The 17,824-nt window shown below is 42.7% G+C and overlaps 1 protein-coding gene and 1 long non-coding RNA gene across 2 annotated transcripts in view; one reads left to right on the top strand and one right to left on the bottom strand.

Moving 5' to 3' along the window:
* Positions 1–17,824, bottom strand: part of LOC118292159 — a 62,229-nt gene that overhangs the window by 22,940 nt on the left and 21,465 nt on the right. Inside the window, exon 3 of the long non-coding RNA XR_004786839.2 lies at positions 14,124–14,224. This is a non-coding gene — a long non-coding RNA (uncharacterized LOC118292159). The remainder of the gene's footprint in view (positions 1–14,123; positions 14,225–17,824) is intronic.
* edn1 (endothelin 1) lies at positions 748–3,692 on the top strand. Its single transcript, XM_035620877.2, has 5 exons — positions 748–980; positions 1,177–1,330; positions 1,575–1,718; positions 1,930–2,037; positions 2,703–3,692. The coding sequence occupies exons 1-5, from the start codon at positions 920–922 to the stop codon at positions 2,821–2,823; spliced, it is 588 nt and encodes a 195-aa protein (XP_035476770.2). The 5' UTR covers positions 748–919; the 3' UTR covers positions 2,824–3,692.

The following is a 17,824-nucleotide window of genomic DNA, read 5'->3' as shown; positions in this document are numbered from 1 at the left end:
ACACCTGTGTTTAACTGTATCGCCATTCATATTAAATCTTGGGTTTTAGGTCAGTCTCAATTCTCATTTTATTCTGGCTAACTGTTTATAATTTACAGCTTGTGTTGTATGTAAATCAAGAAATCCGCTATCTATGGCAAAAACAATTTTGAATCACTAAGTTCAATAATAAAATCATTTATTTGTTAATTGCCTCTGTTTATTGTTGCCTTATTTCTACATTCGGCCTGGTACTGTTCGTAACTTTTGCACACTTTGTCCTACCTCTATGGAGGCTATCAGGTTGAATGGACAAAATAAAGTTCAAAAGAGTCACATTTCTCAATGTGATTAATAAGTATCCATCAAGCAATTTTTTTAAAAATGAGTGTCTCATGCCGACTCGAGGGTTTTTTAAGCGAAGATGCAATACTTAATCGCACACACTGGAAACTGAGAAACCCCGGGGCTCTGCCGCCCCCTGCTGTCCGACGGGCGAAACACCACCTCATCCCCGGCAGTCCGACAGGGAGCGTGGCGCGTTCGATCAGCCGGCGTCGCCCTCATCACCGCGACCTCCAACGCGAGGCATCGCGCGGGTCCTCAACGTGGCCCGCGCGGCTGCTTATCAGCGACCGACTTCCAACGAGCAACACTGTCAGGGTACGGGCCAAAGGACCAATGTGGTCGGCGCTGCTGCACCAGCAGGAGGAGGAGGAGGAGGAGGAGGAGGAGGAGGGAGCGCTTGTATAAAGTCAAAGGGCTCCACATGTGGGGCCACACTGACGAGGAGCCTCCGGTCCGACGCCTCTGCGCTGCTGCGTGAATCTCTGATCACTGATCACTTCTTCTTTTTCTTTTTTCTTTTTTTTGCTAAGGAGCGACACTGCGGATGATTATTTTTTTCCACCTCTGGCGGATTTATTGATTGTCTTCGAAAATGGATACATACGTTTTGATTTCCGTGTTATCAGTGATGTACTCCTGGAGTTTGTGCACAGGTAACTTTTGCGCGTCTTTTTACCCCCAGCAGCCGTTTAACTGTTACAAAATAATTCTGGAGCAAATGATATAAGGAATGATTGACTTGGTAAATCCTACGTCTGCATGCACGATTGTTAACACAAAAAAAAGGAAGGATTCTGTTTGCAAATATACGCTGGTTAAAAAAATAACCCACATTTGATTTCATTGCAGTTCTGTCCGCGCCTGCTGGGGGAGAGACAGCCGCCGACGCCGCCGTCTCCGCGGTGCGCCATGTGCGCAACAAGCGCTGCTCGTGCGCCACTTTCCTGGACAAGGAGTGCGTGTACTTCTGCCACCTGGACATCATATGGGTCAACACACCCGAGTAAGTGTCTGCACACTGAAGTCAGTGTCGCAGTTAAGACCTTCGAGGCTGCTTTATCTTCGGCGATGAAACGTGTAGAATATGGCTGCAAAATGCCCTATTTTTTGGTGATCCAAGTAAACTTATGTGTAATTCTAAATGCAGTTTGCAGTCTCAGTAGTTGAAACGAGTACATTCCTTCGGTTTCCGATCGTTGACTACATTAAATTGATTCTAAACTCGTCAACCTTGTTTCTGTCTCCAGGCGCGTGGTCTCTTACGGACTGGGCAACGCTCCCAGGACAAAGCGCGCGCTGGCGGACTCCATGGCAACCGCACCTCGCTGCCAGTGTCTCCTCGAAAAGGACAACACGTGCACGAGCTTCTGTCGACCGGACCAACGCCTCAGGTATGTGACATCATCGGCCAAAAGGCTCATCCTCTTTGCTTTTGAGTGATGCTGCACAAACCGCCCAAAGTCTACCTCACATTATTTTTTGGGCTGGTTTCATGTCACATGTGAGAACAGGCGTCTGGTCCCAAGTGCCCTGAGATGTGTCCATGAACATCTGACAGAGGCCCCCCACTCTAAACGTGCGCTTGTCTTCTTTGGCTCGCAGGTCTGAGACGCGGCACGACTCCCTGATCCTCTCTGCCGAGGGCGAAGGCTGCGCCGGGACGCATGAGTGCAAACACACGCTGGCAGCCGACACCAGCAGGATCAAGAGGTAAAACAACCCGCTCACACTGACGGAGGCCCAGAATAACCTCGACGTCTAACTTGCACAATAAATGGAACATGGCAATTTACAAGGCTCACGCAACACAGAGTTGTTTTCTGGGAGCAAAGATGTGACAGAGCACATAATTGTTGCAAAACATAAATTCTGGTGAAGCTCGGGAGATGGGGGGATTAAAAAAAAAACAGATGCCATGTGTTTTAAAAGCATAAATTTTGAGATTAAATCTCAAGCGGGGAATTCCCTATAAATTACGATGACTGAGCAGCACGGTGAAATCCACAAAACCCACGAAATCCCAAAGTATGGAACATAAACGTGCCTCACTTATCTGTGAGATTTATGTGAGGTTATGGAGCTGCTCTCTCCGCCGCAGCCGCGCACATGTACAATCGTGTCTCCATCTCCAAGTTCGGAGAGTGTGTGGCGCCTAAAGTCTGCACTGTACCTGACGCACTATTAATTGGAAAACATAAACTCCAATCTGCTCGAGCCACTCAAAAGTGTGTTGCCCTGCGTGACACCTGGCACGAAGCTTAGGGAGTGAGTGACAGCTCGAACCCACCCGGCTATACAAGATCTAGGTTTTTATGTAAGCAGTTGTGGCGACGGATGTTCACATGACTGATGGCTTCTTCTGTCTTTGTCCACAGGACGAGGAGCAGCCGCAAGAAACAGGGGTCGCCCCCGGCGCCGCTCGCGGTCGCCCTGAAGACGCGCCTGCTGCTGGAGAAGTGGAGGGTGCGAGCAGGGCCCCCTAAAGACCACCGATAAACCACCACACCTTCGAAACACAGAGAGGGGAAAGTGTTTCTTACACCGAGCGGGCCCCTTCTGGAAGGGCACCTGCGTGCCGGGGCAGCCCCAGTGCATGCAGCGGGCCCCCTCGGGGAAGGCTGCCGGAGAGCCAGCACGGGGCCCCCGTCTCCGCGCCGACGCCATGGCTGCGGAGTCAGGAGGCGCGTCCGCGGCAGAGCAGAGAGCGGTCGCGACCCGACCTGGTCGCACTCGGGCAGACGGAAGAACCGGGTTCAGGCGCGATACTCCGGCGGACGGAGGGCTCACTTGGCCACAGTCTGCGAAGTCGAGGACATTCATTCGTTCCTCTCAGACGTTCAGACATCACGGTCAAAGATCAATAATAAAAAAAAGCACCAAATACCATTTCAACAACTTGACCTGACTGGAAGGATTTCACATGAATTCCTCTGTTGCAGAAAACAAGAAAAAACATCACTGCGATATATCAATGAAGCAGTTTCACTTACATTATATTTCAAAATGACATAATTACACTGTTCCTCCGTACAGTTGTTTCACTGAGTCACACGAGGCATTTTTTTCACCGACTGAAACTATTTACTGCATTTTACGTAACAGGTCGCCCTCCTGCATGTCAGGGCACAGGTCGCCGTCGCTACAGTAGCTGCTGCTGTTCTCACAGTCAACACTCTTTGCATTTATCATAATTTATTATTTCACTGTATGTATGTATGTATGTATGTTGTTGCCGTGTTTTATTTATTTATTCTTTGTTGGCCATATTGGTCCATCACATTTGGATTTGTTATTATTTCTGTGAAATGTGTTGTTATCAAGGCGCCGTATTGTGGCCAAATTTGAATAAAACTTTATACACAACGGCTCAACTCTTTCATCCTTATTATGTGCAATAGATCAGATCCTAAAAACAACGGCTACACAACTGTTCCTGGTCTCTCTCGGGCCCATTCCTCTCCTCTCACCCCGACCGGTCGAGACAGATGGCCGCCCACAAGTGTCAAAACATTTTCCTTTCCACTGTAGCCAAGTGCTCGTTCTGGAAACTTGAAATCATTAATGTCGTAAATTTGACAGAATACAAATAAGATTGAATTGACTCTTTGAGGCTGAAATGAATCAGAAAACCAGTGTCGTGTAATGAAATTGGAAAAGAGGAACCGACGGGCCCAAAACACAAAAAATACAAGAGCGGCTCCATTATCAGATGGTTTGAAGTTGGTGGATGAAACACACACAAACATAAGCAAACGTGAAAGAAAAACAAGTGAGACGGCGAGGACGGGGATAAAGAAAGAGAGACAGACTCGAGATGCGATAAAACCTCAAAGTGTTGATGTGTAATACAAACGCGGCGAAGAGCAGTAAAAGCCTGCTCGCCCTGCCCTTTCATCTCGGTGCCAAACCAGCGCGCACGCTGCAATTTCTACACGAGCCGAGAGCAGGTTCAGGGTTTTTCTCTCGGCAGCTTGGATTTTTTCAAAGGCGCATCCAGCGCCGCATTGTTTATTCGCAGCCCTGTAATGATCTGCTCTGTTTTCAGACCCTCCTTTTTCTTTTTCAAAGCGTCACATTTGTCTTATCTACCTGACCCGGCCTCTCTGCTCACCTCTTACAACGACTGCAGATAAAGGCTCTTACTAACAGTTGCTGTTCCCTCACCAGCCGCGCCGGCTGTGGGTCAGGAGGTAGAGACGGTCGTCCACTAACCCAGTGTCCTTGGGCAAGACACTCAACCCTGAATTGCCTCTGACGGCTCAGGGCAGCGTACGAATGTGTACGAATGTGGCATAATTAGGGCGGTTAACGGCAGCACCGTGTGAACGTGTGTGAATGGGTGAGTGTGACTTGTGCTGTAAAGCACTTTGAGCGATCAATAAGACTGGAAACGCGCCATGTAAATTCAATTCAATTCTATTCTATTTGTATAGCGCCATATCACAACATGCATTGTCTCGAGGCACTTTACATAGTGAGGTCAATATTACAATATTACAGGGAGAACCCAACAAATCCCACAATGAGCAAAGCACTTGGCGAAGGTGGAGTGAAAAAAACTCCCTCTTAACAGGAAGAAATCTCTGACAGAACCAGACTCAGTTGTGGGCGGTCATCTGTCATCTGTCTCGACCGGTTGGGGTGAGGAGAGAGAGGAGGAAGAGAGGAGAGGTGGGCAGAAAGAGGGTGGGAGGAGAAACAGTAGGAGAGAAGAGAGAGAGAGGACAGTTGTACAACCGCCGCTTTAATCTTTACCAATCTCTACCTGCTTATAATTAAAAAATACAATTATGTTGTTGTTATTATTAGTGATGATATTATTATTAATAATAATAATAATAATAATGACGGGTTTGGGTCCTGCAGCTCTGGGGTCAGAGATACACTAGTCCATCCATCTGTTTCTCTCCCCAGTTGAACACAAACCTCCTGGCACTGTCATGAATGTAATTATTTTCATCTCGGCTACTAAATCAACTCTATTCCATTTCAGTAAGTCTCTCCATGAAGCTAATATCACTGCTTTCAAAAGCAGAACACAAACTGAATCATGAGGGGTATGCATTTTCAACATTCATTTTAAAATGAGGATGTCAGGATGCATATATCTTCTTAAACTGCAGATAAGCGCACGATGTCAAACACACAAAACATGGAATTCTCTGGATAGCAAAATCATTTCTCCTATAAATTAAAAAAAAAAAGTAACAGGTTATTTCCCGTGTTCAGTTCAAACACGAACAATCCCAGTGCAAATTGACCGAGGAGTCTTATCTATCCAGCCCATTTAGCAAACAAATCTGTGCCTCGGGCTCATTGTAAGAAAAATGCTGCAGTGTCCTCCTGCGTGCAGAGTCCAATCATAATAATACTGATGTCATATTTCACGGACGGCCTTTACTTTTTTGTTTTGTTTGCAAAAAACAATTTTGGGGCCCGTCTGCTCCTGTCAGGACATTCCGATGCAGACTGAAGACAATAGAGAGGGAGATGACGCGCAAGGAAGATGGATTTAAATCCCACAACACAGGTACAGTATTCACGGCTCTACGCAGCCTCGTGCCTTTGTTCTCCTTCATATATCTCAGATGTATGAAAATGACACGTTACAAGTGATGTTTTAGGCCAATATTTAGTCAAAATTCTTTACTTAAGTCAAAGTGGCAATGTCGCAGCGTACAAAAATACTCCAATACACGTAAAAGTACTGCAGTACTGAAAGTAAAAAGAATCATAAGTACTCAGTTTGAAAATATTAGAAAGCAGCTTTATATAAAATATTGGATTACTGTAACTCATGTAATTGTAAACGGCATTTTAATGTTGCAGTTGATTTGAACTGTACTGTTTGGTAATTTAATTGAATACAAATATTTTTTGAATAAAGTCACATTAAATTGAAATACCTTTCACAACATTACTTGAGTAAATGTTCTCAATTACTTTCCACCACTGACGATATTTTTCTTCCACATTTATACTGAAAACCTTTTAACACACTGACTCCAACGCCTTCTATGACTTGGCACTTTGACCTTCACCTTTAAATCTTTACATGGCCTCCACATTGTGGATCGGCTGTGCAGACGCAGTGCGGAAATGAGATGCCTCCGCGCACCTACACACTTAAGAGGTTAACACCATGTTGAAGGGTCTGAGACCCAAAACAATGGCATTTACGATTTGAGCAACGCAGCTCCATGCAAGGAACTCCCCGGAGACATTAACTTTGGCATAACTCATTAGTCTATTGAATAGAGCAAACCCGAACATAATAGCCCATTACCCAGCATGGAATCTCCTCGACTCGACAGGAATTCTCGAGCACAGGAGCCGAACAATAGGAGTCTGTACGTGGAACGTCTGGGAGGGGCAGACTGGCCTCGACTTCTGACGTCTGACCAACGCCCTGCTCTACCTCCACACGCCTTGTTTTCCAACTTATGCTCCCGGCCGTACCAAAAGGATCGCACGAAACCTCCGCAGCAGCAGCAGCAGCAGCCCAAAAGGGGGGATTAGTTACCCTGGCTGGACGACGCCAACTCCAGGATTTGGCTGGTAAGGTCACCAGGAGTCAGCTGGTGAGACCGAGCGCCCCGGGGGAACCTGCAGGGGAGGTTTAGTTGAGGAGTGGGGGAGGAAGATGTTGCCCTTTACGTGTCAGCTGTGCAAGAGCAAGATCGCAGACTGGCAACATGCATCTTTGAAGGATTCTCCTCTGTGGTTGAATTTGATATGTCATCACATCTGTGCAAGCCGTGGGATGACACACTCCACAGAGAGCTGATTATGAGAATCTGTGCAGGTATCTCTCAGCACTCCGTCTGCCTGTAATCCTCCCTCAGTCCGAACCTAGCACTCCCAGCCTCACAGCACAATAACTGCTGAAAAACATTACTGGAATATCCCCGAGATATATTTTAAAAAAGTAGAAGCTTTTCCGACAGATATGAGGTGAGGGTGTGTCTGCAGCTGTGCCTCTGCTCTTCCCTGGATTTATTTAACTGTAGTCTGTCTGAAGTCAGAGAGAGTTGGGGCAGCCCTGTCGTGCACAGCTCATGTGCACATTTGGAGGGAATGTTCAGAATGCAGAGGACTATAGATCAAATTGCAGAAACCAGTCACAGTGTCAACTTTGCTGTCCAAAATGAACTCCTTCCATAGATTCACGATGTACAGTTACATAACACACGTGTACAAGCGGTGCAAACAGATAATAAATGCACGGAGAAATATGCAGCAATTTGGCACTTGAAGTAATTATTTACATATTTGTTGGAGAGGTTCACAGGTGTTAGGCACTGAGCTTTCCAAATGTAGTAGCTCACACTGTCGAACATTTGTCAATGTGTGACAAGAAAAATCCTTTAAAAGCAGAATGAAAGCCATGCCCCTATGTTGTATATAGGCTACTATATATACACCACATATACTATATTTACCCGTCACAGTTTCATAATGATACAAAAACATTTTTTGTAACAAAATGTCGTCCCAACAACCACGGGATGAATTATCACTGCATTTTGTTATAGATATTCATGGTCCTCAGAAGATGAATCCCAAAGACTTGAGTCATTTATCTGACTTTCCCTCTAGCGCCGTCATCGGGTCAAAGTTTTAACTCATTCGGTGAAATATCATAATGTGTACTCAACGGATTGAAACTAAATTTGGCACAGATATTCACAGTTCCCAGATGATGAACCCTAATGACTTTAGTGATACACAAGTCTTGTTTTCCCGATGATCAATTTTATATAGAATTAAACTGTTTCGGGGTTATCTCACTCTAATAGAGATATCTAACTCCCTGCTATAATTGTAATTCAAGTGCTGAAATATCTGACCTTAAGTAAACATTGCACTATCTGAGAAAAGAGTCCACTTAGCCAACATTGGGAACATACAGATATGGATCTGATTTGAAGATAATTTCAAAGAAAACAAAATAAAGGAAGGGGGACGCTCACTTTGCTCTGTAGAATGCATTGGAAACATGTTATGATGTATGATGTATTGTTTGTGTTTTGCTTCGCTCTCCTTCATCGCTGCCTTTGTTCACATCGCTAAGCAGATGGAAATGAAGCTCTCTTTCTATCATTCGCGTTTTTCCAGCCCAGTCTCTGTCAACACTTGATGAAAATCCATTGTGCAGGATGCATGAGTGTCTATCAACATTTACGTTGTACATCAACCTTCACCGCCCCGTACACACCATTAATTTGTGCTTCCGCGTGAAAGACATTTCATCAGAGATCCTTTTTTTTATGTTAAATGGTGAACTATTTCCTCTTCATGCAATGCTAGCCCAGACTCTAGCCCTATACTTTTCTGATCCTCATTGTCCTAAACAAACCAAACCCATTGTGTCATGAGAGTTGAATGACCTGAAAGAGGGTTCAAAGGGCTTCTGCCATCCAGCTGCCAGCGACAGTCAACCTGGGCTAGGCCAACATCACCAAGAGTTGGGCTTGTTGTTTTGACAGGAGGGCTGCCAAGTGATAAACTACTGGGTTAGACTCATTGTGTCAGGTCTTTTTATACACTCCATCTTCAGCTCAGCTTCTCATTGTAGCACGGTCGTGCCAAGATGATTGTTCATGCTGGGGCTTGGAATTCTGCATTCCCGTCTATTGTCAACAACAACAACAAAAAGAAAGTGCCTGGATCTGACAGTAGTTTCAGCCAAAACAACACATTCCATTGTCCATTATGACCAAACTCTCTGTATTCCTAATATGTCTCTTTTCGCCCTTGTATCTCATATTTTCATTGCCTCAATAATTCAGCTGTATCCTTTTAAAATCATTGAAAAAAGAAACAGTGATCATTTAACCATTTGTCAAAATATGACTGATAATCTTGAGCCCATCACATTACATAACCTGCTGACATTGTTGCTCGTAATTAATGGTGTTGGAAATAGTCTGAACTTTCGCCAAGCCTTTGTTGCAACAAGTAGAACAATATCGTCCTGTCAATTTCGTTAGACCAATCGCATGTTTGCTGCAGCATTTGGAGCAGAATTATTATTATCAGGTTGCTGCAGCCTCCAACAAGGATCCAATTTCTTTGATGTGTCAAACGGGATTCATGTAGTTCAGTGGAAGTTGAGAGATCTAATCCCATCCTGAGGCGGGAAATAAGGGAGCAACAACAATACGGGTTGAGCTGCAGAATGTGTTTTAAAAAAAATATGGGATCTCTCGCAAGACTGAGGAGACTGCCGGCATGTGTGCACCGGTACAACGTGGATACAACCCTGGACGTAAACAAATTCATCGAAGTGACGAGCAATGCAGTCCAACGGGTCTGTGCAAAATGCATTCAAGACAAATGAGCCTGGCCACAGCTCCCATTCAACCAGTTTAAATATGATTGTTTCCGGTGGGAACGGCAGTAAATTGCTGGCTTCAGAGACTGAAAAATGCCAATATGGAGCAGGACAATGGGAATATCTGGAGAGAGTTCCTGCCGGTTATACTGTTATGTTGCTGTGACGACCCCCTCACATTATAATAAAGGCTGGTGAGGACTACCACCACCAGACATGGACTTTCCCTTAAAAGGAATACATCCAAATGTTGTCTGTTAAAAATAAGGCTACAGCCAGTTAGCTTAGCTTTGGACTAAAACTTGGATTGCTCTTTCCAAGGGAAACTAAATGTATGTTCTAGCACCCCCAAAGCTCACTTTTTAGCATGAAACCTAATTTCTTTAGTTTGTAAGAAATTTGAACACATTTTAAGCAGATATCAATAAAAGAAAATCAAGGCAACAGACACAAGATGCTGGCTCAACGTTAGCTACAGACAAGAAAATGGTATCAATCTTCTCAGATAACTCTTGGTACAAAAGAGTTCTTACAAGTAATACTACTACTATTAAACATTCCCTGGATTAATTATCAAACGCATTAAACAATCAAATATAATTCAGTTTTTTCTTGCTTCCTAATTATTTTTCATCTATTTCATGACCCCTAGATATTTGTGGCCCCTTAGGTCCCAATCATGAGGTTAGAAACCACTGTCCCGCAGTGGTGAGAAATAATTAACAAGATACAAAAAAACTGTTTAAAACTTTAAAAGTTTTAAAAAAGGCCGCTATCGAACAAAGATATAAAACGAATGAGTGGCGAGTTAATGTGAAAACAATGTGTTCATTATTCTAACTACATAATACCGGGATTTATAGTAGCAAAAGAGTGAACTACTTTACATTGAAGACATGAGCCCTAACCTCAACCCCAGTGAGGTTAAGTAAATGACTGAACTAAATTACTGCACATATACTGTAGCTGTGTATTACAGCCACAACTCGACCAATATCCTTGAGAATTATCTTCAAGGCCAGAGGGTTAAACATCACTGATAGACTGCGATATTACCGTAACCGGTAACCTTCATTTGGTTTGGTTATGAAAGTATCTCTCTTTATCTCTGTTACACATTCCAGACATACTGTGTTTTTTCTTTGTCCCATTTCCTAAACCGTCCGTCAGTCCGCACCAGGGCCCCACATGTCCCAACTCAACCCTGAATAACACACTCGCAGCAGCAGCAGAAACATGGACGCTGCAGACAGTGCAGCTGCACTGGAGGCCAGTGGTCAGACAGGTTCTGCTGTGGACCCATCACCTGAGACACCCGAGTATGATGTGGTGTGGTAGAAGAGCAATTACTGCAAAGGCAGGGACAGCAATGTCTTTTTCTCGCTGCACACAAATAAACAAACCACAAAAGACATTTCAGAAGGGTTACTCACATCAAGTGAAAGAAAAACAGGGTGAAACGTCCCGATTGACATTTGAGACTGACTCGCAATTGGTTGGCGGGACATTGATACCGCAGCTCCACACCATGAACAGTTCTTCTTGATCCAAATGACGTCAAATGTGCAAGATGACCGCACCCCGTATCAGGGATAAGTTGTCTTAATTTTTGCACAACAGGAGGAAGTGGAGACGTGTTTCCAACTTAATGTACAGTCTTTGGTCATGATCAAAAGCAAACAACAGAATTTTCTGAATTTAAGTTATGATCACTGATTCCATTTCAATGGAATCAAAGAAACGATCCGAGGACTGTTAAAGCTACAGCTGGCTAGCCACCTTGCTAACATAGCAAACAGACGAGAAAAGCTTTAACCACTTGACGGCTGTAAGAGACGAGTTAGAGTTAGAGAAAATTATTTATTAACTTTCCAGCCATGTAATTCACATACTAGTTAGCAAGTTGTGGTGAAGACGGCGCGTGGCTCCGCACCAGCGTCTGCTCAGCTAATCTGCTCGTTTGCTACACATACTGTAATGCTGAGAGCATTGTAAATTGGATTTTTCTGAATGATTTACTTAAAAAAAAAAAAAATCATAAATGCATTGATAAAACCATCCAGCATTTAGTGGGAAAACATATCAGACAACATATAAGTCAAGATATATCTGTCGTCAATAAATCGCCAAGGCTTTAGTTTTTTTAAGTATGTATTAATGTACTGAACGGTATATTGGCTTATGTTATGTTCACGTTCAGTGCATACATCATACTATTTGAATAGCTGAAAGTGGGGTTTTTTAAAGGGAATTTTCTTTCAGTTTACTGAGCAGATTTTTATGACAAAACATTAGTATTAGCACGAGTATTCCTTTTGGGTTGTCTGTATGCACTGGTCCCTCTTTTGAAGCATAGCTGGGAATACACAACCCACCATAATGCCTGTAAAAAGGTGCAAGAGTACAGTATATTCCCATGTCCTCTGTCCTTACAAGCAGCAGCAGCCACTAGGTTTCCAGGAAAACTCAGAGACAAACTGAGCAGCAGACACAAAAGGAAAGTGTTTACACCCGATGCCGTCACCCCTGAGCCTCAGCTACTAAAGCCTAAGTGCAGCTCCGATAATGTCGCTCTGCCCCCTCAAGGAATAATACACCCTCTCCCTCACTGCTGTGCGGCTATCTCCCAGAAACTAAACAAGATTGTGTGCACCTGCAGCGTGTTGAGGGAGCCGTTCCCAAACAAAACTCAAACTCTGTCAACAGCGGCCCGAGCCAGCTGACAGCCACCACATGCTGAGACACCTTTAACCCAAACAGCAGGGCGATTATCAAAACGCAGCTCATTGCACAACGCCTGCACTAATGAATCTAAAGGGGAGATGTGCCTTTTAGAATGACAGCCACGAGAGCCGCACTCAAAAAGCACACAGACGTATTTCAGTCAGCCTCTCCACCAGCAGGCTCTCACACCTAAAACACTGCATTTCCCTCTTGTTAACATAATATTATTCACAACTTACAAAAAGAGAAAGATGGTTTGCTAAGTATTTATAGGACAAGTCTATACAAGGTGCAGAGGCACTTCAGATATTTAGATTATCCATCATGGGAGGGGTGTTTGATCAGCCCTTAATTAATTCTGCAGCATGACAACGAGCCCAAACATGCAGCCAGAGTCATAAAGTCATAAAGAACCACCTTCAGTGACTAGAAGAATCTGGTCTACAGAGAACTGATCTCAAGATCCTGGACTACATGAAGACCGAGGCAGTCTAAATCCACACACGTTAAAGGCAAAGGGTGACGAAACCCCTAACCAAATATTGATTTGTTTTTACTGTATGAAGTCAATTGATACATACAAATCAAGTCTTTGGTTCCTGATCATTATGTCGTTTTGAATGCATCCTCAACAATGTGCCTAAAACGTTTGCACACACTTTGGTGTTAACCAGGTTCCTGCTGGAGTGAAGTCAGTTTTAAAGCTACCAAAACTGTGACCCCCCCCCACCCCCCCGCCCCAGTTACGGTGAGCTAAAGTTGTCCTTTTAATTTGAGTCAGGGAAACTTTTGCATTATATTTTTATACACCATGTTAGAAGAGATGATGACATGCTCATAGACAGACAAAAACAAAAAACCCATCAGTTCCGGCTGGTGACAATGAGCATTATGCTTGTTTCAATCTTAGAAATCCCTCTGACTGTGACTGCTCACCAGGCTGCTCCACATGAGGTCCTAACATTTGGACAGCAAACAAAAGGTTTTCTCATTTGGCTCGGGGTTAAATTCCTCAACAGCCAACTACATTAAGTTAATGGATCATTTTTAATTAAAAAAAAAAAAAAAAAAAAAAGACTATGACGAGGTAGTAATATGACCAGCAACTATAAATTCATCTTCATATTGATAATATCAAATTTTATATTGTTTTACTCCAGACAATATCATAGATTCATGTTTACTTTCGTGACTGTCATGCTGTTATTTGTGGTTTTAACAACAATAACATTGTTATTTGTCTAATTTTATAGATACTACATATATCATACAAAATAAGCAAGATGTGACATGGCTTTGGGAAACTGGGAAATAATCTGGAAATAATCTTTGTTCACCCTGAATGGATTCAGGGCTGGGACAAACCTGTATCATTCATCAATTAATACAAAATTATAAATCAAACACCAAAATAATAATTATTGAGCTGAATGTGGTGTTTGTCTTCAAATTTTCCTATGTCCAAAGCGACTTAGTAGTACAGACGGATCCATGACCTGAGAGTGACTTTAAAATCTTCTCCCTACAAACACTTTTGGCTTGGCTTTATGTTTCCTAATGGGTGTGACTGTTCGGGGGTTCAGATCTCCCCCTCGTCTCCCTCCAGTCTTTCATGTGTTGAGCCCCACCTCGTCTGTGGGACCCCGATCCACTATCTGATCCCCACAGGGGTCCTGCACCCACCCCACATTTATGAGGGTTATTTGGGACGCCCATTCAGCCCACGATGACCTACCCTGCAAGAACACGACCTCGGGGTGGAGAGGGGGCGGCAGCGTGACAACAGGATCAACCTCATCCTCTGCTCCGCTCTGAAGGACCTCCGAATCAGCAACCCTTCAAAAGCAGAGGACAATTAGGATATCTAACCCCTGGAAAATGACACATGAAGGCAGCAATCATGCCATAGTACATTTTAAAACAGCTGAGAGTTAATGGCCAAACATCATGCTTTGTGGTTGCATGTATTAAACAAAGATAACCCCATCGTAAATGATGTCTTTATTATTATTCAATGCTGAAATAATCTTGTGCTTGCAGGTGGTAATGCATCTGACAGCTGCGACATACTGAAACTGCGACTGTACCACCTGGGAGTGTGCAGGTGGTACAGTCGCTGTTAGCAGGTGTGACCCCGAACGCCAGATCATCTGTGACACTTTGACATTAAAACAGTACACATGATAATAGAACTAGAGCTAGTTATCACTGTGGAGGTTCATGTTTGGGTCTGGACTAACAGGAATATGTGCGAACCCTCTTGTTTGGGTGCTGTAATAAAGTTAAATATTGAAAAGTGGAAGTAATAATGGTCTGATATCAGGCACTGTACCAAAACACCCTTTTTGATGGAAATTCAAAATAACACTTGTCAGCTTGTAAACACTGAGCAGCGTGTTCCATAATAATAAACTTGACTGTAGTAAATGGATAGGGTCTACTTGAAGTGAGATATCAATTCAAAACAATCCAAGTATAACATACATTTGCATAATAATGCAGTTTAAAATAAGAAAAATTGAAGTTTCATTCTCCAACAGTGCCCCCACAAGGTTGCAGTGTTAATCCATCACAATCCATAATACAAAGCTGTGTCCAGGTTTTATGATATATACTATGCAGGTTTACTCAATTAAAATACCAGCAATCAATGTACTTTTATACTAAGTACAAAGTGAAAACAATGCAAAATGTGTGCAGACAAATGTGCAACTGTGAATTTGTCATGCCAAATAAAGACAAAACTCTATTTTCCTCGAGCCATATCACCACCATCTGCAAATTGTTTGAATTTTTACATCTTATAATTAAGATTATATGGATTTTATGTCCATATAAAAGGGATATTACTGGAAAACACTGAGCAGGTTGATTAGCTCTGTGTGTCACCGTTAACCATTGATAACAGCGCAAACAATTCACACTTTGATATATGGCACCAACAAAATCAGTTTGAGTTGTGGCTCAGCTGATGATCAACAATAATATTTACCCCTCCTGAGACACTTTCAAATCAATCTGCTGCTTTGCCAATCTGATAAATGATGCTTTTACACAGCGTTGCGTTTCTCTTGCATGCATGCGAGACAAAGTGAAAATCATTAGTCTGGGACGAAGACATTTTTCTGCCTGCACCATAACATTAAGTAATTGAGGCACAATGCCCACACACACTTCTCATGAAAAGAAGTTACCGAGCTTGTTTAGCTGGTTATAAATTATGCCTCTGCTGCTGATGTGCTACATATCTTCTTCTCTGCTTGGCTCTGCAATTTATCATACCACTGACACGGTTTACAAATTACCTGCATATTTAACTCAGATACAAACTAAGCGTTGGCAGTTTAAAGACACTGGTTTTCTGAGTTTGGTGAGATACTCCGAGTCGTTTTTTTTATAACTATTTGTCTTTTCTTTGCTTGTCGTCTTTGCACCATGGGCTACGAGCTGGGCCGTATAAAGCCTAAAGTCTTTATGGTTTCGACTTCCACGTTTCAAACCACACAGGTCATCGCCAGCGGCATCAGACCACCGGCGACAAGGGGGGAACCAGCCGTGCCCGAGTAGAAGAAATTGTCCGATCACAACACTGTGACGACAAGCCAAACGTTTCCTAAATCGACTGAGGAATATGGAACGTGTAATCTATTTTAGTCCTCTTCTTTTTATACACTTTGCTTTCATAGCAATGAACCAGGCGTGTTTTCCACGGTCGTGTCATTTCAAACTATTAGAGAAAGATTAAGGACTAATTAAGGAGGATCACAACTTTGAAGTATGTTGTTGCCACACCTAACATTTTGATCCAAATTTGAACACGGGGACGTGCACAGGAGCAGGTACACACTGTGCTGATTGAACATACATACGTGAAAGAAGATCAAAACAATACCAAAAAAAAGGATTTAATTAATTTAAAAAAATGAATGGACAAAGCGACCACACACTTATCTCCACGGCAAACACCCACTTCATCATCTAAGCCTTCAGTCGCACAAACCCAAGCAACGAAGAGCATCTCCACATGGGAAAATACTTTTTCTTAATAACAGACACTATCCTATTTTTAAAAAATGATATATGCCTTTAAATATGGCTCTGGTTTCTATAGGCATTGACTTCTCAAGGACATGGAATAGTGTACATAGACTGTACATAGTCCTGAACCACGCATCTTAACATTGGCTCTCCTCTGAAGCATGTGCAAATTACATAATGATTATGTTGCATGACTCTGACAAAGGTAAAATTATATTTAAATAACTCGGCTCACCCTCTTAATGCACTGCTATAGAGGCTAAAGGTGAAAACAAAAGTGATTTCTGAGGTGAGGCGACCGTTTATAAAAAATTTAAAAACGGCCTAAAGCGTGACATGTGTTCACTCTAAGCTGCAACAAATATAGTAATAATGTGTTCACACCAGTTGAAGGTCATACGATTTGAGCTAAAAGAAAAACACAAAAACATGGATTGCGAAATGTTTAACCGGAATATACTTATATGTTTATGTTTTTGAATGCAAACAATGCGTTTCCTTGTTTTTGATATTGGTTCAAAACAGCTGATCTAATTTGAAACTGACATTTTTATTTCCCTCGTTACCCCCCCCCAACAAATTTAAATAATACTTGTTTTTTTTAAATGTATTTTGGCGGACAGATCTAAATACTACATTTCCCATGATCCTCAGGTGCCCTGGCCATGGAGAAGACGTCAGCCAGAGACATGAATCCAAAGTTACCTAGGTGATTAAAATCTACAGACAAAACTGACTCTGAATTTAATTTAAGCTGCAAGTTGTGTTTTGAATTTTCTAAACATTTATTTCCAGCACCTGCTTTTCATGTTCATCAAGCTCTTTGTCGTGGATTTCTTGTTAAATGCATTTTAGCAAGAAATCAAGACCATCTTAAGTTTTTATTTTACTTAACACAAGCTTTTGACCTTTGACCAAATAACCAGATATATTGTAATGTAGGTTTTTTGGTTTTTTTGGACTGATGATTTAAGCTGGAGAGTTTAATACTGATTGAAGGTGTAGAAATTAATGTGCAGTTTACTCTCGAAACCATATGTATCCGAATTAGCTCCTCCCACTGCAACACCAGTGTTACTAATGATGTCGATAATGAAATAAAACCTAATGTATGCAAAATGCCAGCGTGGTACTTTATGAAGGTTGAAACATGGTAGGCTAAGATTATACAACGCAGAACAATGTTGCGTTGTCAGTCAGTGAGTGGAAGTGATAATGATATCGTTGCACATTTATCAACGCAGCAGTCATATTTGTTTAGCCGGGTGTTTCCTGTCTGCTGCCGTTCAGTGTTGTGTTCTTCAGTCTGCCGTGTGGCCTGGACCGGCTCTTTTATCTCCTCAGTGAAAACACTTCATATCAACGCTCCGGCCGCTGCAATGCAGACATCCGGACATA

This window comes from Scophthalmus maximus, chromosome 22 (assembly GCF_022379125.1).
Source record: "Scophthalmus maximus strain ysfricsl-2021 chromosome 22, ASM2237912v1, whole genome shotgun sequence".
Classification (NCBI taxonomy): domain Eukaryota; kingdom Metazoa; phylum Chordata; class Actinopteri; order Pleuronectiformes; family Scophthalmidae; genus Scophthalmus; species Scophthalmus maximus.
This window is presented reverse-complemented; position numbering and strand designations above follow the sequence as displayed.

Coding starts and splice junctions, on each gene's coding strand:
- edn1 (XM_035620877.2), top strand. CDS start 920: ATGGATACATACGTTTTGATTTCCGTGTTATCAGTGATGTACTCCTGG. Junction 981..1,176: donor CTCCTGGAGTTTGTGCACAG/GTAACTTTTGCG, acceptor ATTTCATTGCAG/TTCTGTCCGCGCCTGCTGGG. Junction 2,038..2,702: donor GACACCAGCAGGATCAAGAG/GTAAAACAACCC, acceptor CTTTGTCCACAG/GACGAGGAGCAGCCGCAAGA.